The 26,362-nt window shown below is 47.9% G+C and overlaps 1 protein-coding gene across 3 annotated transcripts in view; it reads right to left on the reverse strand.

The window, feature by feature from the left end:
- The window catches only part of RAD51 (RAD51 recombinase), a 262,769-nt gene that overhangs the window by 24,823 nt on the left and 211,584 nt on the right, over positions 1-26,362 (reverse strand). For all 3 annotated transcript variants that reach the window (XM_063947784.1, XM_063947782.1, XM_063947783.1), the window contains exons 7-8: positions 8,778-8,891; positions 7,758-7,887 (exon numbers count right to left, since the gene is read on the reverse strand). In XM_063947784.1, coding sequence (XP_063803854.1) covers positions 7,758-7,887; positions 8,778-8,891 — 244 coding nt within the window. The remainder of the gene's footprint in view (positions 1-7,757; positions 7,888-8,777; positions 8,892-26,362) is intronic.

Genomic DNA, 26,362 nt, shown 5'->3' on the forward strand with positions numbered 1-26,362 from the left:
TTGAATCCCGGGTAAGACTCATACCAGCCACACCAATCACACTGTACAACCTGTGATCTGAACCCAGTTAACAGTATGATAACAGCGGAGCCTCTGAAAAGATGGCTCACAACAATAATAACCCGATTTTTGTAACTATGTACAAGTAATGCAGATAATCCGCACTTGGGATGGGCGCCCAGCATCCACTACGGACTCCGAGAAATAGAATTATCGGTAAGTAAATTCTTATTTTCTCTATCGTCCTAGTGGATGCTGGGGTTCCTGAAAGGACCATGGGGATTATACCAAAGCTCCCAAACGGGCGGGAGAGTGCGGATGACTCTGCAGCACCGAATGAGAGAACTCCAGGTCCTCCTTAGCCAGGGTATCAAATTTGTAGGATTTTACAAACGTGTTTGCCCCTGACTAAATAGCCGCTCGGCAAAGTTGTAAAGCCGAGACCCCTCGGGCAGCCGCCCAAGATGAGCCCACCTTCCTTGTGGAATGGGCATTTACATATTTTGGCTGTGGCAGGCCTGCCACAGAATGTGCAAGCTGAATTGTATTACACATCCAACTAGCAATAGTCTGCTTAGAAGCAAGAGCACCCAGTTTGTTGGGTGCATACAGGATAACAGCAAGTCAGTTTTCCTGACTCCAGCCGTCCTGGAACCTATACTTTCAGGGCCCTGACAACATCCAGCAACTTGGAGTCCTCCAAGTCCCTAGTAGGCGCAAGGCACCACAATAAGCTGGTTCAGGTGAAACACTGACACCACCTTAGGGAGAGAACTGGGGACGAGTCCGCAGCTCTGCCCTGTCCGAATTGACAAACAGATATGGGCTTTTTTGAGAAAAAAAACCCACCAATTTGACACTCGCCTGGCCCAGGCCAGGGCCAAGAGCACGGTCACTTTTCATGTGAGATGCTTCAAATCCACAGATTTGACTGGTTTTAAACCAATGTGATTTGAGGAATCCCAGAACTACGTTGAGATCCCACAGTGCCACTGGAGGCACAAAAGGGGGTTGTATATGCAATACTCCCTTGACAAACTTCTGGACTTCAGGAACTGAAGCCAATTCTTTCTGGAAGAAAATCGACAGGGCCGAAATTTGAACCTTAATGGGCCCCAATTTGAGGCCCATAGACACTCCTGTTTGCAGGAAATGCAGGAATCGACCGAGTTGAAATTTCTTCGTGGGGCCTTCCTGGCCTCACACCACGCAACATATTTTCGCCACATGTGGTGATAATGTTGTGCGGTCACCTCCTTCCTGGCTTTGACCAGGGTAGGAATGACCTCTTCCGGAATGCCTTTTTCCCTTAGGATCCGGCGTTCCACCGCCATGCCGTCAAACGCAGCTGCGGTAAGTCTTGGAACAGACATGGTACTTGCTGAAGCAAGTCCCTTCTTAGCGGCAGAGGCCATAAGTCCTCTGTGAGCATCTCTTGAAGTTCCGGGTACCAAGTCCTTCTTGGCCAATCCGGAGCCATGAGTATAGTTCTTACTCCTCTACGTCTTATAATTCTCAGTACCTTAGGTATGAGAAGCTGAGGAGGGAACACATACACCGACTGGTACACCCACGGTGTTACCAGAACGTCCACAGCTATTGCCTGAGGGTCTCTTGACCTGGCGCAATACCTGTCCCGTTTTTTGTTCAGACGGGACGCCATCATGTCCACCTTTGGTATTTCCCAACGGTTCACAATCATGTGGAAAAACTTCCCGATGAAGTTTCCACTCTCCCGGGTGGAGGTCGTGCCTGCTGAGGAAGTCTGCTTCCCAGTTTCCACTCCCGGAATGAAACACTGCTGACAGTGCTATCACATGATTTTCCGCCCAGCGAAAAGTCCTTGCAGTTTTTGCCATTGCCCTCCTGCTTCTTGTGCCGCCCTGTCTGTTTACGTGGGCGACTGCCGTGATGTTTTTCCCACTGGATCAATACCGGCTGACCTTGAAGCAGAGGTCTTGCTAAGCTTAGAGCATTATAAATTTACCCTTAGCTCCAGTATATTTATGTGGAGAAAAGTCTCCAGACTTGATCACACTCCCTGGAAATTTTTTCCTTGTGTGACTGCTCCCCAGCCTCTCGGGCTGGCCTCCGTGGTCACCAGCATCCAATCCTGAATGCCGAATCTGCGGCCCTCTAGAAGATGAGCACTCTGTAACCACCACAGGAGAGACACCCTTGTCCTTGGATATAGGGTTATCCGCTGATGCATCTGAAGATGCGATCCGGACCATTTGTCCAGCAGATCCCACTGAAAAGTTCTTGCGTGAAATCTGCCGAAAGGAATTGCTTCGTAGGAAGCCACCATTTTTACCAGGACCCTTGTGCAATGATGCACTGACACTTTTCCTGGTTTTAGGAGGTTCTTGACTAGCTCGGATAACTCCCTGGCTTTCTCTTCCGGGAGAAATACCTTTTTCTGGACTGTGTCCAGAATCATCCCTAGGCACAGCAGACGTGTCGTCAGGATCAGCTGCGATTTTGGAATATTTAGAATCCATCCGTGCTGTTGTAGCAGTATCCGAGATAGTGCTACTCCGACCTCCAACTGTTCCCTGGACTTTGCCCTTATCAGGAGATCGTCCAAGTAAGGGGTAATTAAGACGCCTTTTCTTCGAAGAAGAATCATCATTTTGGCCATTACCTTGGTAAAGACCCGGGGTGCCGTGGACAATCCAAACGGCAGCGTCTGAAACTGACAGTGACAGTTCTATACCACGAACCTGAGGTACCCTTAGTGAGAAGGGCAAATTTGGGACATGGAGGTAAGCATCCCTGATGTCCCGGGACACTATATAGTCCCCTTCTTCCTGGTTCGTTATCACTGCTCTGAGTGACTCCATCTTGATTTGAACCTTTGTAAGTGTTCAAATTTTTTTAGATTTAGAATAGGTCTCACCTAGCCTTCTGGCTTCAGTACCACAATATAGTGTGGAATAATACCCCTTTCCTTGTTGTAGGAGGGGTAATTTGATTATCACCTGCTGGGAATACAGCTTGTGAATTTTTTCCCATACTGCCTCCTTGTCGGAGGGATACCTTGGTAAAGCAGACTTCAGGAGCCTGCGAGGGGGAAACGTTTCGACATTCCAATCTGTACCCCTGGGATACTACTTGTAGGATCCAGGGGTCCTGTACGGTCCCAGCGTCATGCTGAGAGCTTGGCAGAAGCGGTGGAAGGCTTCTGTTCCTGGGAATGGGCTGCCTGCTGCAGTCTTCTTCCCTTTCCTCTATCCCTGGGCAAATATGACTCTTATAGGGACGAAAGGACTGAGGCTGAAAAGACGGTGTCTTTTTCTGCAGAGATGCGACTTAGGGTAAAAACGGTGGATTTTCCAGCAGTTGCCGTGGCCACCAGGTCCGATGGACCGACCCCAAATAACTCCTCTTCCTTTATACGGCAATACACCTTTGTGCCGTTTGGAATCTGCATCACCTGACCACTGTCGTGTCCATAAACATCTTCTGGCAGATATGGACATCGCACTTACTCTTGATGCCAGAGTGCAAATATCCCTCTGTGCATCTCGCATATATAGAAATGCATCCTTTAAATGCTCTATAGTCAATAAAATACTGTCCCTGTCAAGGGTATCAATATTTTTAGTCAGGGAATCCGACCAAGCCACCCCAGCTCTGCACATCCAGGCTGAGGCGATCGCTGGTCACAGTATAACACCAGTATGTGTGTATATACTTTTATATGATATTTTCCAGCCTCCTGTCAGCTGGCTCCTTGAGGACGGCCCTATCTATAGACGGTACCGCCACTTGTTTTGATAAGCGTGTGAGCGCCTTATCCACCCTAAGGGGTGTTTCCCAACGCGCCCTAACTTCTGGCGGGAAAGGGTATACCGCCAATAATTTTCTATCGGGGGGAACCCACGCATCATCACACACTTCATTTAATTTATCTGATTCAGGAAAAACTACAGGTAGTTTTTTCACATCCCACATAATACCCTCTTTTGTAGTATCAGAAATATGTAACACCTCCTTCATTGCCCTTAACGTGTGGCCCTAATAAGGAATACGTTTGTTTATTCACCGTCGACACTGGATTCAGTGTCCGTGTCTGTGTCGACCGACTAAGGTAAACGGGCGTTTTAAAACCCCTGACGGTGTTTTTGAGACGTCTGGACCGGTACTAATTGTTTGTCGGCCGTCTCATGTCGTCAACCGACCTTGCAGCGTGTTGACATTATCACGTAATTCCCTAAATAAGCCATCCATTCCGGTGTCGACTCCCTAGAGAGTGACATCACCATTACAGGCAATTGCTCCGCCTCCTCACCAACATCGTCCTCATACATGTCGACACACACGTACCGACACACAGCACACACACAGGGAATGCTCTGATAGAGGACAGGACCCACTAGCCCTTTGGAGAGACAGAGGGAGAGTTTGCCAGCACACACCAAAAAACGCTATAATTATATAGGGACAACCTTATATAAGTGTTTTCCCTTATAGCATCTTTTTATATATTTCTAACGCCAAATTAGTGCCCCCCCTCTCTGTTTTAACCCTGTTTCTGTAGTGCAGTGCAGGGGAGAGCCTGGGAGCCTTCCCTCCAGCCTTTCTGTGAGGGAAAATGGCGCTGTGTGCTGAGGAGATAGGCCCCGCCCCTTTTTCGGCGGGCTCGTCTCCCGCTCTTCAACGGATTCTGGCAGGGGTTAAATATCTCCATATAGCCCCCGGAGGCTATATGCGAGGTATTTTTTGCCAAAAAATAGGTTTACATTGCCTCCCAAGGCGCCCCCCTCCCAGTGCCCTGCACCCTCAGTGACTGCCGTGTGAAGTGTGCTGAGAGCAATGGCGCACAGCTGCAGTGCTGTGCGCTACCTTAAGAAGACTGAGGAGTCTTCTGCCGCCGATTCTGGACCTTCTTCTCTTTTCAGCATCTGCAAGGGGGCCGGCGGCGAGGCTCCGGTGACCATCCAGGCTGTACCTGTGATCGTCCCTCTGGAGCTAATGTCCAGTAGCCAAAGAAGCCAATCCATCCTGCACGCAGGTGAGTTCACTTCTTCTCCCCTAAGTCCCTCGTTGCAGTGATCCTGTTGCCAGCAGGACTCACTGTAAAATAAAAAACCTAAGCTAAACTTTTCTAAGCAGCTCTTTAGGAGAGCCACCTAGATTGCACCCTTCTCGGCCGGGCACAAAAATCTAACTGAGGCTTGGAGGAGGGTCATAGGGGGAGGAGCCAGTGCACACCACCTGATCCTAAAGCTTTACTTTTTGTGCCCTGTCTCCTGCGGAGCCGCTATTCCCCATGGTCCTTTCAGGAACCCCAGCATCCACTAGGACGATAGAGAAAAAACCTATTTAAACTTTTACTCTAAGCAGCTCAGGAGAGCCACCTAGATTGCACCCTTCTCGTTCGGGCACAAAATCTTAACTGAGGCTTGGAGGAGGGTCATGGGGGGAGGAGCCAGTGCACACCAGGTAGTCCTAAAGCTTTTACTTTTGTGCCCAGTCTCCTGCGGAGCCGCTATTCCCCATAGACCTTTCGGAGTCCCCAGCATCCACTAGGACGTTAGAGAAACATTAGACATCGTCATACGAGAATACAATCAACCATCAAAAATTACTTACAAGTAATTGGGACAATTATATTTCTGTTTTTAACCAGTTTTTTCAGACATATCATGCAGAAAACAACAGTAATGTACAGGCCTCATGAAATATGTACCAAAATTAACAATTCATACTAACAAGTAGAGAGAATTTTTAGTACTGTATAACCCTTTCTCCGTAGAGTGGGATACAGGGAGACTCACCACACTTCCATATCCATCAATACGCTCGAAAGACGCTGAGTGGATTCAGACGCTGCTAGTGTACACTGCCGCTCTTGATGACTGATGAGAGACACAGACGCTCTTTAATGGACACAGACGCTCAATGAACGATAACTGTATGCAGACGCTCCTGTCTGCGACCGGGTCTAGGCGGAAAGTCTAGTGTACACCATTGCAGCGTCTAAGCTGCCACCAAGTCCCCTCGTGGTAGCGTCTGAGACGGAAGTGAGGTCATTAGTTCATGGACGAGAGACGCACGGAAACTGGTCATGAACTTGGGGGAGGGGCGACCAGGAGAGCGTCTAACTCCCCCTGTTGATTTAAACTCTAAGGATCGCAGCCTCACCTAGTCCTGGCGCCTATGATCCCTAAAGCATAGCGCTGTTGCACTTAAGAGTGGCGGCGCATCAACCACTGTTTGTAGTCTCCTCCAATACAGTGACGCTGTGTCCGGACCCCCTAGTAAGAGGAAACCGATGACTTACCTTCTCCCCATGCTCCGGCCACAGTCTGGTAACGTCTGCTGGACCTGCTAGAATCATCCGACACAGACGCCCGCCGAGACAGCACTGTACCACGAAGGTAAGCGTTGTTGCGACCCAGTGGAGAGTTGTTGAAGCGACTCTTTCTACCATGCGTATAAGACGCTGTTAAGAAAGATCACTCAAAAACATAATAAGACTATAAAAATAAAATAATAAAAGCTTCAGGCTGCTATTTAATCGCAGCCCTGTGACCATGGTCCGGCTCCTGCCGCACCAAACAAAAAACTGATTTGACTGAATCAGTAGGCAGGATTATATGGAGGAGCCCTGATGCATCCTGGGGGGCCAGAAAGCTCGTGACCGTTTGGTGCCATTTCCGCTGTCGCTCCGGCATATCCCAATGTTATCCTGTAGATAACCTGTGGACCCAGCCGGAGAAAAGACGAATGGGCATGGGAGAGAATATGATGTGGCCAGAGCCAAGGTGGGAGAAGGTACAAGACTGCCCTTTAGATTTTTGGTCATTCTCACAGAGCAGGGTGGAGGCTGGTATATGGTGGATAAAGAAATGTTCTAAATCTCTATGAAGCAATGTGAATTTGCAACAGTTCAAACAGATACAACTGTAATATGCTCCACTGAAGGTGAGAACAGTCTCTGGTAAATCCACAGTGATGTCAAAAGAATGAATGTCTGGACTGTAGTCCAACTGACCTTATCAACCAGGAATCCAAGGAGTAGTCCGGTATCCTATCCCACATTGGCACAGCTCACATGTACCCTACCATACACGTTTATCTATTTCTTGTGTCTCACCCCTAACCCCCTATGATCTTCTTTTCTTCATTATAATCATAATTAACCCATCCCAACCACAAAGTCATTAGTAACAACTTCATCCTTATTAGCCCCCACAATCCTCAGTCATTAAACCCCACTTTCTCCACAATCATCAACCTCAATCCGTTTTCAAAAGTCCCTGTAATCAATTATTAACTATTCCACCCTAATTGTTAACGTCCTCATTAACCTCTCTCACAGCCTCACTACTCTGCATTTACTCATGGTGCTTATTATATGGAAAGTGAACAACCATCTGATACCCTGGTTACTTTTGTGTCACGGATCTTGAGCCTGCTTTGTTCAATGAGGAAGTGATCTGTGACCAGCAACCCTGATGAAGTTTAAATTTGACACTTCAGAACTTTGTATTGGGTAGTCTATTAAATGTACCAGAGCTCCCTGGTGCCACATACACCAAGGTGTCTCTTCTGGAGCAGTTGGACAGAGTAAAGGAAAAGGACATATTCTAAATCAAATAGGGCATGGGCACTTATTCAGTGATTTGGCAAGCTTTGAGTTAACCTTTTTGAACTATTTTCAGTACATACTTTAAGAATGTGTGTACAAAATACTAATCTTGTACATGGACAATTTCCATCTAGCTTAGGGCATAAAGAACTCCTACCTCATCTGCAAGTCGCAGCAACATCCTCAGGAAACGAGCCAAGTGCATCTGTCGTGCAGAGAGTTCACCTCTGCCAGAATAATCTGTTCTGTAGAGTGCAGTGGCACTGTCCACAATGAGCAGTGCATACCTGCAAGAAGGTTTTTTAAATTATTAATGAAGTACAAAACAATATAGGCTGTAGAGTGGAACTTTCATGGAATATCCCAGTAAAACCGATTAGACAAACTTATGGAGTGTTTATGTACAACCTAGCCTGTTCTTTATTAGTTTCTACCTTAATCTTAAGAACTGTTCTTGATCAAACTGGTTTATTAATTTGTTGAGATCTAAAGAATTTTAAACACCGACCATATTAAATCAAATAAAATGTTACCATGGAGCAATAAGAGGATGTTTGTGCATACATTAAAACCAATTATTGGATTCCTTTTCGGATACACTACTGCCATGGGGATATATAGTACGGATCAGGAGCCCGTCACTCAGGAGTTAATTGCAGTTTAAGAGGCTTTCACCTTTATATCTATCTGTCCAACAGACTTTCACGTAATAAACTCAGGACAGGGTGAAAAATTGTAACAGAATAGAGCAGACAAACATTGGAAATAACCAATAAAAGTGTAAAGGGAGGGAGCACAGTTTCTCCTAAAAGGAAATCAGAAAAAAAGATTTGACATTCATCCCATTTGGGGGACATTGCTACCATAGACATTCCACAGCAGACCCTACGGGAGTACAAGCCATGTATCCCTGAAACATTAGCACATACAGCTGGTAGTGGTAGTAGTCACCAAGCTATTATCACATATTTCATCCAGGACAAGTGCACCACATACTGACTCACACACTGCCCATCATGCAAGATATGATGTCATACAGCTGGTAGTGGTAGTAGTCACCAAGCTATTATCACATATTTCATCCAGGACAAGTGCACCACATACTGACTCACACACTGCCCATCATGCAAGATATGATGTCAAATGTGAACAGGTTACACTGAATAACTGCATTTACCTAGACTCTGCCATCATAGCTGATGCTTGGTATAAAAGCTGGGTCTGATGGTCTGTGTTGAAGGCCCGAGCATAAGCCACATTGTCAAGAACGTCACTGCCGGATAGGCCATACCTAAGACATCAAAACTTAAATTTAGTTTTTAGTTTCATCAATATAAGCAAAAATAATAAAAGTAATGAACATTTACAAAACAAAATACTATACCCACCCCAATATTTAAAGTATGAGATAGTTGCACAAAGCACTGTCTTACATTGACAACCCCCCGCCTGTCTTTCTTTGGAATATGAAACCAAGGGCTAAATTAATTTAGGCCATAGGAATAGCAAAAAGCCATATGGTTTAATAAACTTTAATAAGGTGTCCTAAAACAAAGCATTACTTTCTACATTTACTCCAGTGAGAATGGTTCATATATTCATATCAAGCCCATTAAAAGACAATTCCATCATTACAAAATATATATTATTTTACCCAACTGCACAAACCTTATGGTAGTCAAAGCCCACTGATCCATTTTATTATTCTCTAGGATTAAGTTTTATTGATTATGTGCAAGAAAAACTGGTGGATGGTGAAACAAGGGGAGGGGGGAGCGCGACAAGATATTTCCAGTGATCATGTATAAAAGAAAACATACTGTACATTAAAAATTAGCACAGAGATATCTAGGCAAAGCAAAATATCAGTAGAGTTACATGTAGAACCACCTAAGCAAATTACATAGCAGGCCCCGTTTCAGGGTGTTTATTCAACTCAAAAGTGGAAGGGAGGCCTTCCCGCATTTGGATGCATTGTGAGAGCAGGAGTCGTCGAAGACTTCCAAGATTGGGTGACAGCGGCCCCAGCTGACATCAAGATATGACCAAGACTGTAGCGGTCCGATTTGGGGGCTGCTACAAGATACCACTGAAGTAGAGCCAAGTTGGGTCCTGAGAGGGTAAGACGTAAAAAGGAGATTTATGGTAAGACTTACCATGGTTAAATCTTTCTGCGAGGTACACTGGATTCCACAGGGAATAACATTGGGGTGCAGAGTTGGATCTTGATCCGAGGCACTAACAGGCTTAAACTTTGTCAGTTCCCAGGATGCATTGCACCGCCTCCCTCTATAGCTCCGCCTCCAGGCACTGGAGCTCAGTTTTGTTAACCAGTCCAATGCAGTAGCAGGTAAGAGAGACGATAGTCGTTAGCCACATAGAACAACATTCCCACGACAGCAGAAGGTACCAGCGGCTAATGCCATACAAACCGAAAGAAGCTAAGTGCGTCAGGGTGGGCGCCCTGTGAAATCCAGTGTACCTCGCAGAAAAAGATTTAACCATGGTAAGTCTACCATAAATCTCCTTTTCTGCAGTGGGGTACACTGGTATTCCACAGGGAATAACTTCAGGGATGTCCTAAAGCAGTTCCTCATGGGAGGGGATGCACTGTAGTGGGCACAAGAACCCGGCGTCCAAAGGAAGTATTCTGGGAGGCGGAAGTATCAAAGGCATAGAACCTTAGGAACAGATTCACTGAGGACCACGTAGCCGCCTTGTACAATTGATCTGGGGACGCACCACGACGGGCTGCCAACGAAGGTCCAACAGACCAAGTAGAACGGGCCTTGATAGCAGCAGGAGCTGGGAGCTCAGCCTGCGCATAAGCTTGTGCAAAACACCATTCTAATCCATCTGGCCAAAGTTTGCTTATTCGCAGGGCCCTTGCAGGGTGTTCAGAACAACTGACAGATCCCAAGGAGCCACAGGAGGGAGGGACATAGGGAGGCTGAATCCATAAAACACACTATGTTAAAGTATAAACGTCAGGAAGAGACACAATTTTTCTATGAAACCAAACCGACAAGGCCGAAATATGAACCTTGAGGGAGGCTAGATGAAGGCCTAAGTCCAGGCCTTGTTGCAGAAAAGCCAAAAAGTTTGGCAGTGCTGAACCTGTAAGCATCATAATTCTTAGCAGCACACCAGGAGAAGTAAGAAATCCAGATCCTATAATAAATACGAGCTGAAGCTGATTTACGGGCCTCAACATAGTTGGAATGACCGCCTCAGAGAATCTCTTGGCCCTCAGGAGTGAAGCTTCAAGAGCCACGCCGGCAAAACCAGTCGAGCCAGGTCCTGGCAGACACAAGGACCCTGAACGAGGAGCTCTGGGCGTTGAGGAAGTAGGAGAGGACGCTCTAGCTAGAGACCCTGCTTGTCTGAGAACCAATACTGCCCGGGCCACACTGGAGCAATTAGGAGTAGTATTCCTCCTTCTTGCTTGAACTTCCGAATTACCCTGGGCAGAAGTGCCACTGGAGGGAACACGTATGGCAGCCGAAAGTTCCATGGAATGGCTAGTGCGTCCACGAACGCTGCTTGAGGATCCCTTGTCCTTGCTCCGAAGATCGGAACCTTGTGATTGGTTCGAGATGCCATCAGGTCTACATCTGGTAGGCCCCACTTGTCCACTAGGAGTTGTAAGACTTCCGGATGAAAGTTACACTCTCTGGTGTGCATGTCCTGATGACTGAGGAAGTCCGCTTACCAGTTGAGGACCCCAAGAATGAACACTGCTGATATGGCTGGCAGATGGTGTTCCGCCCATTGAAGAATCTTTGACACTACCAACATCGCCATGCGGCTTCGAGTGCCGCCTTGATTTATGTACGCAACCGTGGTGGCGTTGTCCGACTGTACTTGAACAGGCCTGTTCCGTACCAGAGGCAGGGCAAGTTTTTAAGTATTGAACGCTGCCCGAAACTCTAGAATATTATCGAGAGGAGAGATTCCTCCCTGGTCCAATGACCCTGGAGAGTGTTGCTCCAACACCGCACCCTAACCCCGCAGACTGGCATCTGTCATTAGGAGGACCCAGTTGGAGATCCAGAAGGGACGACCCCTGCTCAATTGTTGGTCCTGTAGCCACCAGCTCCGTGACAGACGAACCTCCGGAATCAAGGAGATCTTGTGAGATCTGATCCGGTGAGGCAGGCTGTCCCACTTGGAAAGGATTAACCTCTGCAGAGGGCAGGAATGAAATTAAGCGTACTCTACCATGTCGAAAGCCGACACCATGAGGCCTAGAACTTGCATCCCCGAGTGTTTCGACACTCTTTGGCGAGAGAGGAAGCATCTTATACTGTCCTGTAGTTTCAGGACCTTCTCTGGAGACGAGAACAAACGTTGGTTGTGTGTGTCCAGTAATGCCCCCAGGTGCACCATGTTCTGAGCAGGGACCAACGAGAATTTCTTCCAATTGATGAGCCAGCTGTGGGCTTGTAGGAATTGGACCGTCAGTTCCAGATGACGGATGAGAACCTCCGGGGAGTTCGCCAGGATCAGCAAGTCGTCCAGATACGGCAGGATCCTGATGCCTTGACGACTGAGAATGGCCGTCATGACTGGCATGAGTTTGGTGAAGAACCGAGGAGCTGTAGTCAGGCCAAAAGGCAGGGCTTGGAATTGATCATGTAGGTTGCCAACAGCAAACTGCAAATACTGCTGATGCGACATAGCAATAGGTAAGGTAAGCATCCTGTATGTCCAGAGATACCATATAATCCTTGGGCATCAAAGCCAGAACAATAGAGCAAAGAGTTTCCATACGGAATTTGGATACCTTCACAAATTTGTTCAGAGATTTGAGGTTGAGAATGGGACGAGAGGATCCATTCGACTTCAGAACTAGAAACAGTGTTGAATAGTACCCCCTGCATCTCTGAGATAGAGGCACCAGCACTATCACTCCTGTATGCAGGAGGTTTTGGAAGCGCGAGCTTGTCTCGGGTACGCCTGACCCTTTGCTTTATCTAGAGATCGAAAGGAACAAAAGGATTAGTACTTGGAAGACATGCAGTCTTGGCAGACGACAAGACAGTCACAATCTTGTTTAGACCATCTCCAAATAGTACATCTCCTTTAAAAGGGAGCATCTCCAAGGTATTGATAGAGTCCAGGTCCATCGACCAGGACCGCAACCACAGAATCCGGCGAGCCAGAATGGATGTAGTAGATGCTTTGGCCGCCTAACACCGGTATCAGAGGTCGCCTCCTGAATATAGTGGGAGGCGGTGGTAATATAAGTCAGATACTGTCTGGCATTATCAGGAAAATTCAGAGGTAGCTCTGCTTCAACTGCTTGAACTCATGCTTCAATACCTTTTGCAGCCCAAGAGGCTGCCATAGTAGGTCTATGTACAGCACCCGCAAGAGTTTAAATAGACTTCAAGCATCCTTCCACACGATTATCCATCAGTTCCTTCAGAGAGGTGACGGTGGTGAAAGGCAGAGTAGATGACACCACAAGACGGGCTACATGTGAGTCTGCTGGTGGCGGGGTTTCCCACTTGTTACTTAACTCTGCAGAGATAGGAGAACGAGCTAGCATCTTTTTAGACTGGGAAAATTTCTTTCCTGGAGACTCCCAGGATTCCTGACGTATGTCAATTAAATGGTCAGAATGTGGTAAGACTAATTTAGTAACTTTCTGACGTTTGAACTTATCAGGTTTATTAGATGTATAAGGAGGATAAATCTCATCAATCTGAAGAATCAGTTTGATAGCCTCCACAAAGTCAGGAACATCAACCTGTGTTGCAGATTCCTCATCAGAAGCAGCTGAACCAGTGTCTGAGGGATCAGTATATTCCCCATCTTCATCGGAAGAAGTATCCAAAACATCAGTGGATTGTGAGGAAAAAATGGCCTGCTTAGATGACCCTTTGGTCCTAGGAGGGCAAGGGTTAGGCTTTTGTTTAACCAAGGACTAATTTAATTGTTGTAACTGAGTTGAGAGAGTATCCACCCATGGCGGATTAACTACAGGACCAATATGTGGTTGTAATGGAACAGGAGGTCCCACAGGAAGCGTAAGTCTTGTTACAAGCGTAGTCAGCATATTAGAAAAAGCAGCCCAAGGTGGGTCGGTGTGTCACCGGTGCTGCAGGCTGACTGGGGGTGCAGAACACCCAGTATCTGGACCCTCAGCTGAAATATTTTCGTCAGGTAAATTAGTGGCGGCAGCACTGCATGATGCAGGAGGGTCCACGGATTTCCCGCCCTGTACAGCAGACATTATTGGGAACGTAGCCTTAGGGCGTAACAGTACAACACAGCCTGACAAACATAGAACCTGACAAAAAAAAACCTGTGTAAATTGACTGCAAATGCAGAGCACAAATAGAGGATTTAAGCGGTATGGGGTGACTGAAGCACACAGTAAAAAAAAATAGGATTTTAATTACCTACCGGAAAATCCTTTTCTAGTAGTCTGTAGAGGATGCTGGGGTCCACAATAGTACCATGGGGTATAGATGGGTCCACTAGGAGACACTGGCACTTTAAGAGTTTGAGTGTATGGGCTGGCTCCTCCCTCTATGCCCCTCCTACCAGACTCAGTCTAGAAACTGTGCCCGAGGAGATGGACAACTTCGAGAGAAGGATATTACACAGATAGTGTCGAGATTCACACCAGCTCACACACAGTACAAGGCAAACCAAGCTAACTAGCTTGAACTCAGCAACGGCTGAAAACATTTTACTTAACCAAGTAACAAGGCAGTACTTAACTAAGAAAAAAAGTCGTACTGAACCAGATAACCACTGCAGGGTAACGAAGCAATGAGCAGGCGCCCAGCATCCTCTACGGACTACGAGAAAAGGATTTACTGGTAGGTAATTAAAATCCTATTTTCTCTTACGTCCTAGAGGATGCTGGGGTCCACATTAGTACCATGGGGATGTACCAAAGCTCCCAGAACGGAAGGGAGAACGCGGAGGCTCCTGCAGAACTGATTGGCCTCTGAGCACCTAAAGTTTGGTCAAAGTATCAAACTTTTAGAACTTGGCAAACGTGTTCGAACCAGACCAAGTTGCAGCTCGGCACAGCTGTAAGGCCAAGACACCCCGGGCAGCCGCCCGGGAAGAACCCGCCTTATGAGTAGAGTGGGCCTTAATAGATCTCGGACACCGCAATCCTGCCGTAGAATACGCATGCTGGATAGTGAACCTGATCCAGCGAGAGATCGTCTGCTTAGAAGCAGGACACCTAATTTTCTTGGGATCATACAGGCCAAACAGAGTCCGATTTTCTGTGACAAGCAGTCCTCTTTACAGAGTTTCAGAGCCCTTACAACATCCAAGGACTTTTAAGTAATTGAAGAGTCAGTAGCAACTGGCACCACAATAGGTTGGTTGATATGAAAAGCCAGGAAAACCTTTGGAAGGAACTGATGACGTGTCCGGAGCTCAGCTCTATCTTCATGGAATATCAAGTAGGGACTTTTGCAAGACAAAGCCCCCAACTCAGACACACGTCTAGCAGAAGCTAAGGCCAACAAAGTGACAGCCTTCCACGTGAGAACTTTACCTCAACCTCCTGGAGAGGCTCACACCAATCCGATTGGAGGAACTGCAACACCACGTTGAGATCCCAGGGCGCCGTAGGCAGTACAAAGGTAGGCTGGATATGCAGAACCCCTTTCAAAAAACCTCAGGGAGGGCAGCCAATTGTTTCTGGAAGAAAATGGATAAAGCCGAAATCTGTAAATTTCCACCGTAGGAAACTTCTTGGATTCACACCAAGATACATACTTTTTCCAAATGCGATGGTAATGATTAGACGTTACTCCTTTCCTAGCCTGTATGAGGGTAGGAATGACAGTGTTCGGAATGCCCTTCCGAGCTAAGATCTGGCATTCAACCTCCATGCCGTCAAACGTAGACGCGGTAAGTCTTGATAAGCGAATGGCCACTGTTGCAGAAGGTGCTCGCGAAGAGGAAGAGGCCTCGGATCTTCCAGCAGTAAGTCCAGAAGATCCGCGTACCAAGTTCGCCTTGGCCAGTCCGGAGCAATGAGAATTGCCTGAACCTTTGCTCTCTTTAGCAGTTTTAGAATTCTTGGAATGAGAAGAAGTGGAGGGAACACATACACTGACTTGTATACCCACAGAGCCACCAGGGCATCCACCACCACTGCTTGTGGGTCTCTCGACTTGGAACAGTACCTCCAAAGTTTCTTGTTAAGATGTGAGGCCAACATGTCTTTTTGAGGCATGCCCCAACGACTGGTCACGTCCTTGAACACCTCCGAATGGAGGCCTCATTCTCCTGGATGGAGATAGTGTCTGCTGAGGAAGTCCGCTTCCCAGTTGTCCACACCTGGAAGGAAGATCGCTGACAGCGCCAACACGTGCTTTTCTGCCCAGAGGAGGATTCTTGTCACCTCTGACATTGCAGCTCTGCTCCTTGTTCCTCCCTGTCGGTTTATGCAGGCCACAGTCGTTACATTGTCCGACTGTACTTGAATGGTATGATCTTGTTGAAGATGTGCCGCCTGGAGAAGACCGTTGTACATTGCTCTTCGTTCCAGAATTTTATTGGAAGAACATCTTCCAGAGTTGACCATCTTCCTTGAAAGGTTTCCCCCTGGGTGACCGCTCCCCAACCTCAGACTTGCATCCGTGGTTAGAAGGATCCAGTTCTGAGCTCCAAACCTGCGGTCCTCCAGAAGGTGAGGCATTTGCAGCCACCATAGGAGCGAAATCCTTGCCTTTGGTGAGAGACGTATCCTCAGGTGCATGAGCAGATGAGATCCCGACCATTTCTCTAGGACATCCAGCTGGAAGGGTCAATGGAATCTTCCGTACGGTAGAGCCTCATAGGAGGCAACCGACACCCGGGTAGGCTTCAAGACATCCCGGACCATTGATTGTATCAGCAACGCTTTCTCCACCGGTAGAAATACCCTCTGCACTTCCGTGTCCTGGATCATCCCCTGGAAGGACAATCTCCTTGTCGGTTTCAAATGTGACTTTGGAAGGTTCAGGATCCAACCGTGGTCCCTGAGCAGTCGAGTCGTGAGAGCAATGGACTGCAACAACTTCACCCTGGACACTGCTTTTATCAGCAGATCGTCCAGGTATGGAATTATGTTCACTCCCTGCCTGCGTAGGAGAACCATCATCTCTGCCATCACCTTGGTGAACACCCTCGGTGCCGTGGAGAGGCCCCGATGGCAGTGCCTGGTACTGGTAGTGACAGTCTAACAGTGCGAATCGGAGATAAGCCTGCTGTGGCGGCCAAATCGGAATGTGGAGGTACGTATCCTTGATATCCAGGGATACCAGGAATTCCCCTTCCTCTAGACCTGAGATCACCGCTCTCAGAGACTCCATTTTGAACTTGAACTCACTCAGAAAGGGGTTTAGCGATTTCAAGTTAAAAAATAAGATTTTAAACCTACCGGTAAATCTTTTTCTCCTAGTCCGTAGAGGATGCTGGGGACTCCGTAAGGACCATGGGGTATAGATGGGCTCCGCAGGAGACATGGGCACTATAAAGAACTTTAGGTGGGTGTGCACTGGCTCCTCCCTCTATGCCCCTCCTCCAGACCTCAGTTAGAGAAACTGTTCCCAGAGGAGATGGACAGTACGAGGATAGGATTTTTGTTAATCTAAGGGCAAGATTCATACCAGCCCACACCATCCACACCATATAACATGGAATATACGCAACCAGTTAACAGTATGAACAAAACAGTATCAGCCCACGACTGATCTTAACTGTAACATAACCCTTATGTAAGCAATAACTATATACAAGCCTTGTAGAAATATGTCCGCACTGGGATGGGCGCCCAGCATCCTCTACGGACTAGGTAGGTTTAAAATCTTATTTTCTCTTACGTCCTAGAGGATGCTGGGGACTCCGTAAGGACCATGGGGATTATACCAAAGCTCCAGACCGGGCGGGAGAGTGCGGATGACTCTGCAGCACCGATTGAGCAAACATGAGGTCCTCCTCAGCCAAAGTATCAAACTTGTAGAATTTAGCAAAAGTGTTTGAACCCGACCAAGTCGCCGCTCGGCAAAGCTGTAATGCTGAGACGCCTCGGGCAGCCACCCAAGAAGAGCCCACCTTCCTAGTGGAATGGGCCTTTACCGAATTTGGTAACGGCAACCCAGCCGTAGAATGAGCCTGCTGAATCGTGTTACAGATCCAGCGAGCAATAGTCTGCTTAGAAGCAGGAGCACCAACTTTGTTGGCTGCATACAGGACAAACAGTGCCGTCCTGGCTACATATATTTTTGAGGCCCTGACTACATCAAGGGACTTGGAATCCTCCAAGTCCTTCGTAGCCACAGGTACCACAATAGGTTGGTTCATATGAAACGATGAAACCACCTTAGGCAAAAATTGAGGACGAGTCCTTAATTCTGCTCTATCCACATGGAAAATCAGATAGGGGCTTTTGTGAGACAAAGCCGCCAATTCAGACACCCGCCTTGCAGACGCCAAGGCCAACAACATGACCACCTTCCAAGTGAGACATTTCAATTTAATCGTTTGAAGAGGTTCAAACCAGTGAGATTTTAGGAACTGTAACACCACGTTAAGGTCCCAAGGTGCCACTGGAGGCACAAAAGGAGGCTGTATGTGCAGCACGCCCTTTACAAAAGTCTTGACTTCTAGGAGAGAAGCCAATTCCTTCTGAAAGAAAATTGATAGGGCCGAAATCTGTAGCCGAAATCTGTACCTTAATGGAACCTAATTTTAGGACCATATCTACTCCTATCTGTAGAAAGTGGAGAAAACAGCCCAGATGGAAAACTTCCGTAGTAGCATTCTTGGATTCACACCAAGATACATACTTTCTCCAGATACGGTGATAATGTTTCGCCGTCACCTCCTTTCTAGACTCATCAGAGTAGGGATGACTTCTTCCGGAATGCCTTTCCCAGCTAGGATTCGGTGTACAACCCCCATGCCATCAAACGTAACCGCAGTAAGTCATGGAACACGCAGGGCCCCTGTTGCAACAGGTCCTCCCTGAGAGGAAGAGGCCACGGATCTTCTGTGAGCATTTCCTGAAGATCGGAATACCAGGCCCTTCGAGGCCAATCTGGAACAATGAGTATTGTCTGCACTCTTTTCTGTCTTTTGATTTTCAATATCTTTGAGATGAGAGGAAGAGGAGGGAACACATAGACCGACTGAAACACCCACGGTGTCACCAGGGCGTCCACAGCTACTGCCTGAGGGTCCCTTGAGCTGGCACAATACCTCCGAAGTTTCATGTTGAGGCGTGACGCCATCATGTCTATTTGAGGAAGTCCCCACTGACTTGTTATCTCTGCAAAAACTTCTTGATGAAGTCCCCACTCTCCTGGATGGAGATCGTGTCTGCTGAGGAAGTCTGCTCCCCAGTTGTCCACTCCCGGAATGAAGACTGCTGCCAAAGCGCTTATGTGATTTTCCGCCCAGTACAGAATCCTGGTGGCTTCAGTCATTGCCACTCTGCTCCTTGTTCCGCCTTGGCGGTTTACATGAGCCACAGCTGTGACGTTGTCTGATTGAATCAGAACAGGTAGGTCGCGAAGAAGATTCTCCGCTTGACGTAGGCCGTTGTATATGGCCCTCAATTCCAGTACGTTGATGTGTAGACAAGCCTCCTGGCTTGACCATATCCCCTGAAAGTTTCTTCCTTGTGTGACTGCTGCCCATCCTCGGAGGCTCGCGTCCGTGGTTACCAGAACCCAGTCTTGAATGCCGAACCTGCGACCCTCTAAAAGGTGAGCACTCTGCAGCCACCACAGGAGAGACACCCTGGCCCTGGGGGACAGGCTTATTTTCTGATGAATTTGAAGATAGGACCCGGACCACTTGTCCAGAAGGTCCCACTGAAACGTCCTCGCATGAAACCTGCCGAAGGGGATGGCCTCGTAGGTCGCCACCATTTTTCCCAGTACTCGAGTGCATTGATGGACTGACACTCTTTTCGGTTTTAACAGGTCTCTGACCAAGTTCTGGAGTTCCTGGGCTTTTTCCATTGGGAGAAAAACCCTCTTTTGTTCCGTGTCCAGAATCATGCCTAAGAAAGATAGCCGAGTTGTTGGAACCAACTGTGACTTTGGTAGATTCAGAATCCAGCCATGTTGCTGCAGCATTCTCAGGAAGAGCGCCACGCTTTTCAGCAACTGATCTCTCGATCTCACCTTTATCAGGAGATCGTCCAAGTACGGGATAATTGCGACTCCCTGCCGATGCAGGAGCACCAACATTTCCGCCATTACCTTGGTGAAAATCCTCGGGGCCGTGGAAAGCCCAAACGGCAACGTCTGAAACTGGTAATGACAGTCCTGTACAGAGAATCTCAGGTACGCCTGATGAGGGGGATATATGGGGACATAAAGGTATGCGTCCTTTATGTCCAGTGACACCATAAATTCCCCCCCATCCAGGCTGGAGATAACTGCCCAGAGCGATTACATCTTGAATTTGAACTTTTTCAAGTACATGTTTAGGGATTTTAAATTTAGAATAGGTCTGACCGAGCCATCCGGTTTCGGGACCACAAATAGGGTTGAATAGTACCCCTTCCCCTGTTGAACTAGGGGAACCTCTACAACCACTTGTTGTTGACACCGTTTTTGAATTGCAGCTAAAACTATCTCCCTCTCTGGGGGAGAAGCCGGTAGAGCAGATTTGAATAACCGGCGAGGAGGCATGTCTTCGAATTCTAGCTTGTAGCCTTGGGATACAATTTCCATTGCCCAAGGATCCACGTTTGACTGAACCCAGACGTGGCTGAAGAGTCGAAGACGTGCCCCCACCGGCGCAGACTCCCTCAGTGGAGCCCCGGCGTCATGCGGTGGATTTAGTAGAAGCCGGGGAGGACTTCTGCTCCTGGGAACTAGCCGTAGCAGGCTGCTTTTTCCCTTGCCTCTGGCGAGGAAGGAAGAGTCCCGACCTCTTCTGGACTTATGCAACCGAAAGGACTGCATCTGATATTGCGGCGTTTTCTTTTGCTGTGGGGAAACATAAGGTAAAAAAGTAGATTTGCCCGCAGTAGCTGTGGAAACCAGGTCCACGAGACCTTCCCCAAATAAATCCTCACCTATGTAAGGCAAAACTTCCATATGCTTCTTTTGAGTCTGCATCACCCGTCCATTAGCGGGACCACAGGGCTCGCCTAGCAGAAATCGCCATGGCGTTGGCTCTAGAACCTAGCAGACCAACGTCTCTCTGAGCGTCTTTCATATATAAGACTGCGTCTTTAATGTGACCTAAGGTCAATAAAATGTTATCCCTATCCAGGGTATCAATGTCAGCTGACAAAATATCCGTCCAAGCCGCTACAGCGCTACAAACCCAAGCAGACGCTATTGCCGGTCTGAGCAAGGCCCCCGTATGTGTATAAATAGATTTTAAGCTAGTTTCCTGTCTGCGATCAGCAGGATCCTTGAAGGCGGCCGTGTCTGGAGACGTCAGTGCCACCTTTTTGGACAAGCGCGTTAACGCCTTGTCCACCCTGGGTGAGGATTCCCACCGTAACCTGTCCTGCGCAGGGAAAGGATACGCCATAAGGATTCTTTTGGGAATCTGCAGTTTCTTGTCTGGAGTTTCCCAAGCCTTTTCAAATAAAGCGTTCAGCTCATGAGATGGGGGAAAGGTTACCTCAGGTTTCTTTTCCTTAAACATGTATACCCTCTTGTCTGGGACAGAGGGGTCATCAGTGATATGCAACACATCTTTTATAGCAATAATCATATAATGAATACTTTTGGCCACCCTTGGGTGCAACCTCGCATCATCGTAGTCGACACTGGAATCAGAATCCGTGTTGGTATCAGTGTCTGCTACTTGGGACAGGGGACATTTCTGAGACCCTGAAGGGACCTGTGACACAGCGAAAGCCATGGATTGACTCCCTGTTCTATCCCTGGACTCTGCTTTGTCCAACCTCTGATGTATTAAAGACACATTTGCATTTAAAACATTCAGCATATCCAACCAATCAGGTGTCGGCGTTGCCGACGGAGACACCACAATCATCTGCTCCACCTCCTCCTTAGATGAGCCTTCCGCTTCGGACATGCCGACACATGCGTACCGACACCCCCACACACTCAGGGATATATCTATATGGAGACAGTTCCCCAATAAGGACCTTTGGAGAGACAGAGTGAGAGTATGCCAGCACACACCCAGCGCCAACTGACACTGGAAACCAAATTCCCAGACAAAACAGCGCTTTTATATAAATATACACTCACTGCGCCAATAAAAAGTGCCCCCCCTCTTTTTTGCTCTCTGTCACCGTGTTCAGCAGGGGAGAGTCCGGGGAGCCAGCTTCTCTGCAGTGTGCTGTGTAGAAAATGGCGCTGGTTAGTGCTGGAGGATCAAGCTTCGCCCCCTCAGCGGCAGGCTTCGGTCCCGCTCAAATTTGCTATACTGGCGGGGGATTATTTATTTATTTGCAGTTTCTTATATAGCGCAGCATATTCCGTTGCGCTTTACAATTAGAACAACAATTATAGAACAAAACTGGGCAAAGACAGACAGACAGAGGTCTATATTATACTGCCTCCGCAGCCTCTCTCTCTCATATATATATATATATATATATATATATATATATATATATATATATATATATATATATATATTAGCCAGTCCCAAGAGGTTTATAATTGCTGCCCAGGGCGTCCCCCCCTGCGCCCTTCAGTGTCCGCTGTGTGTGTTGTGTGTGGGAGCAATGGCGTGCAGTGTTACCGCTGCGCGTTACCTCAGAGAAGATCTGAAGTCTTCAGCCGCCTTTGAAGTCTTCTTTCTTCTTATACTCACCCGGCTTCTATCTTCCGGCTCTGTGAGGAGGACGGCGGCGCGGCTCCGGGACGAGCGGCGAGGGTGAGACCTGCGTTCCGACCCTCTGGAGCTAATGGTGTCCAGTAGCCTAAGAAGCAGAGCCCATCATTTAAGTAGGTCTGCTTCTCTCTCCTCAGTCCCACGATGCAGGGAGCCTGTTGCCAGCAGTGCTCCCTGAAAATAAAAAACCTAACAAAATTATTTTTCAGAGAAACTCAGGAGAGCTCCCCTGTATTGCACCCAGTCTCCTCTGGGCACAGGATCTAACTGAGGTCTGGAGGAGGGGCATAGAGGGAGGAGCCAGTGCACACCCATCTAAAGTTCTTTATAGTGCCCATGTCTCCTGCGGAGCACGTCTTTACACCCATGAGTCCCCAGCATCCTTTAGGACGTAAGAGAAATGGGCCTGACCGAACCCTCCGGTTTCGGTACCACGAAAAGGTTTGAATAATAACCCGTTTTGCAAACGAGGTGGAACTGGTACAATGACCTGTGATTCTACCAACTTTTGGATGGCTTCCTGTAGGATAGCCCTGTTTGCCAGCAAAGCTGGTAAGCCCGATTTGAAGAATCGTTGAAGTGGGAGATCTTGAAACTCCAGCCTGTACCTCTGGGACACAATATCCTGCACCCAGGGATCCAGGCCGGATGACACCCAGACATGGCTGAAATGCCAGAGTCTCGCTCCCACCAGCCCTACCTCCAGGCCGCGCGGTCCACCGTCATGCTGAGGACTTTGACGTACCTGAAGCAGGCTTCTGTTCCTGGGAAACCTCATCAGCAGGTTTCTTAGATTTTGGCTGACCTCCCTTAAAGAAGGTGCTAGATGGCTTGGCCTTTCTTGTTTTAGCAGCCCGAAAGGACTGTGATGCAGCTGAAGAAAAAGGCTTCTTTGTAGCAGGTACAGCTGAGGGAAGAAAAGGTGACTTACCCGCGGTTGCCGTGGAAATCCACGCATCTAACACTTCCTTAAAGAAAGCCTGACCTGTGTAGGGTAGGGTTCTCCACACCTCTCCTGGATTCTGTGTCGGCAGACCACTGGCGCAGCCAAAGTCCTCTACGAGCGGAGACAGAAATGGAAGATATACCCGCAGCCATCAAACCCAGGTCTTTCATGGATTCCACCATAAATCCTGCAGAATCCTGAATGTTACGTAAAAACAATTCAACGTCACTTTTATCCATTGTATCCAAATCTTCAAGTAACGTGCCTGACCACTTTACTATAGCTTTGGAAATCCATGCACAGGCAATAGTAAGACGTAATATTGCCTCTAAAGCCGTGTATATGGATTTCAGTGTAGTGTCAATTTTGCGATCAGCCGTTTTTTTTTTTAACGCGGTAGATCCTGGAACAGGTAAAACCACCTTTTTTGAGAGTCTGAATACAGATGTGTCAACTATGGGTGGGTTTTCCCATTTTTTCCTATCCTCCTAAGGAAAAGGAAAAGCAACCGAAACCTTTTTAGGGATCTGAAATTTTTTATCCAGGTTTTCACAGGATTTCTCAAAAATAGCATTTAATTCCTTAGATTCAGGGAAGGTTAACGAGGCTTTCTTATTGTCAGTGACGAAAACCACCTCAGGTGTTGTATCAGCAATATTCAACACATCTCTAATGGCCTCAATCATCAACTGCACCCCTTTTGCAAGAGATGCCGCCCCCCGCAGCACATCCCCATAGTCTACCGTATCAGAATCGGTATCCGTGTCATCTTGCATAATCTGGCCAAGAGCACGTTTTTGAGAGCATACATTAGGGGTGTCTGAGGTAACAGAACCGGACCAAACTGGCATAGAGTTCTGTAAAACCTGAGTTGCAGTCTTATTTTGTGCAACCCTAGTAGAAATCTGAGAAATCATACTTTTAATAGAGGCTAACCACTCAGGCTCCCTTGAAGGTACCTGTGCTAACACAGTGCAATCCTGTATACATAGACTGGGATCCTCTTGAGAGGAAATATCCTCTGCAGCAGGCCTGGCCAACCTGTGGCTCTCCAGCTGTTGTAAAACCACAAGTCCCTTCATGCCTTGCCACAGTTTTGCTATTAGTTAATGCTAAAAATGTAGCAGGGAATGCTGGGAAGTGTAGTTTCACAACATCTGGAGAGCCACAGGTTGGCCAGGCCTGCTCTGCAGCATATGACACAGAGTCCCTGGACATTGCCTTATGGAGACCACAAACACCCCACACACACAGAGAAGGGCAGTTTCCCCCCTAAGAATGGCAAAAGAAATACAGAGATTGGAGCCAACCCACACACAGCGCTTCAAGATAGGGAACCCCTACCAGGCGCTTACGGTGTACCTTAATAGGTTGTACAGTATCCCCCCCCCCCCTCCCTCCATAACCCCCTGGTAATGTACAATACAGCTGGAGTTGATATGGAGGGACAGCACTCCCTGTCAGTGCTTCTGCAGGCAGGAAAATGGTTCTGAACGCTGCTGGGTCCACTCTGAGAAGCTCCACCCCCTTTCATGGCGCTGCTTCCCGCTCTTCTAAAGATTATACTGGCCTGAGGAAAGTGCTGGCAGTGATACTGGGACCCCGACAGGCTTGTTGGTCAGTGTAGGGTGTAGGCGCTGGCTCAGGGCGCCCCTCACCATGTACCTCTGAACCTAATAGCTTTTAGTACTGCCGCCATCTTCACACTGGCTCCCTGCTTGCCAGGGTGGCCGGTGACTAACTCGCCATAGATCTTCTGGCTCTGTAAGGGGGTGGCGGCATGCTGCTGGGGTGAGCGATCCCCTGTGGCGGCGAACGTTCAATCCCCTCAGGAGCTCAGTGTCCTGTCAGCGGAGATAGTGGCTCAGACCCCGCAGGGCGGACACTCGAAGTAGGGAGGCTGTTGCCAGCAGCCTCTCTGTGCCTAAACTCTAAATAAAATAACAAAACTAAAAGAACTCCTATGAAGCTCCCCTAGCTGTGACCGGCTCCTCTGGGCACATTTTCTAAACTGAGTCTGGTAGGAGGGGCATAGAGGGAGGAACCAGCCCACACACTCAAACTCAAAGTGCCAATGGCTCCTGGTGGACCCATTTATACCCATGGTACTAAGGTGGACCCCAGCATCCTCTAGGACGTAAGAGAAATACAAAATAGTATATCCTGTGGAACACTATATAGTCTATGAGACCCTGACGCACTTAGCCCCTCTTAGGGTACAGAATAAAGTGATAGCAATATGTGTGGATACACAGAATGGGAATCAAACGGCAGCTATAGGCGCACACAGTCACACGTATAATGCAGAAATGATTACATATATCAATAAAACTACACTGGACTAGTAATACTACATATAGCTATGTATGTATACAGATATACTATAACAATGCACGGTAAACACTGGATGTACTGTATATCACAGAATACTTGTACTAAATATTCATGTAGTTAAGCACTTGTTCTTAACTAACGCTGTCTAAGCGACATGTAGAATACTCAAGTGTCCTGTAAATCCACAGTGCTGATAATACAGGCAGCAGTCCAAGAATCAGCGTAGCTCTGTGTAATGGCGCCCAAACGCTGACAGGGAGTGAGGGAGAGAGAAAGACGCAGCTCCAGAGCGGGAACATCTGCTGTGGATGGCGGCTGGGGGAGGGGCTACAGGTCAGCGCCTTATCCCCTCTGCTGGGCTTCACCACCGGGTACTACAGACACTATATGAAACGGATTTGAGTAAATCCGACCTGTGCTCCTTGCCCTGGTGGATATAGTGAGGTCCCTGCACGGCCACAGTATCCATGCCAGCGGCGCAGTCTGTCTCTTACCTCCTCCCTAACATGTGGCCACGCGATCCAGGAGAGCGGCGGCGGTATGTGTGCCTTTGATGACGGACCGCCTCCGCTGTAAGTACCCGGCAACCAGAAGTCTTCTTTCTTCTTTTTAGGGCTGCTTAGAGCAGCCCATCCTGTTGGTGCCTGCACTGCACATGGTAAAGGAAG

Source organism: Pseudophryne corroboree, chromosome 12, assembly GCF_028390025.1.
Source record: "Pseudophryne corroboree isolate aPseCor3 chromosome 12, aPseCor3.hap2, whole genome shotgun sequence".
Taxonomy (NCBI): Eukaryota; Metazoa; Chordata; class Amphibia; order Anura; family Myobatrachidae; genus Pseudophryne; species Pseudophryne corroboree.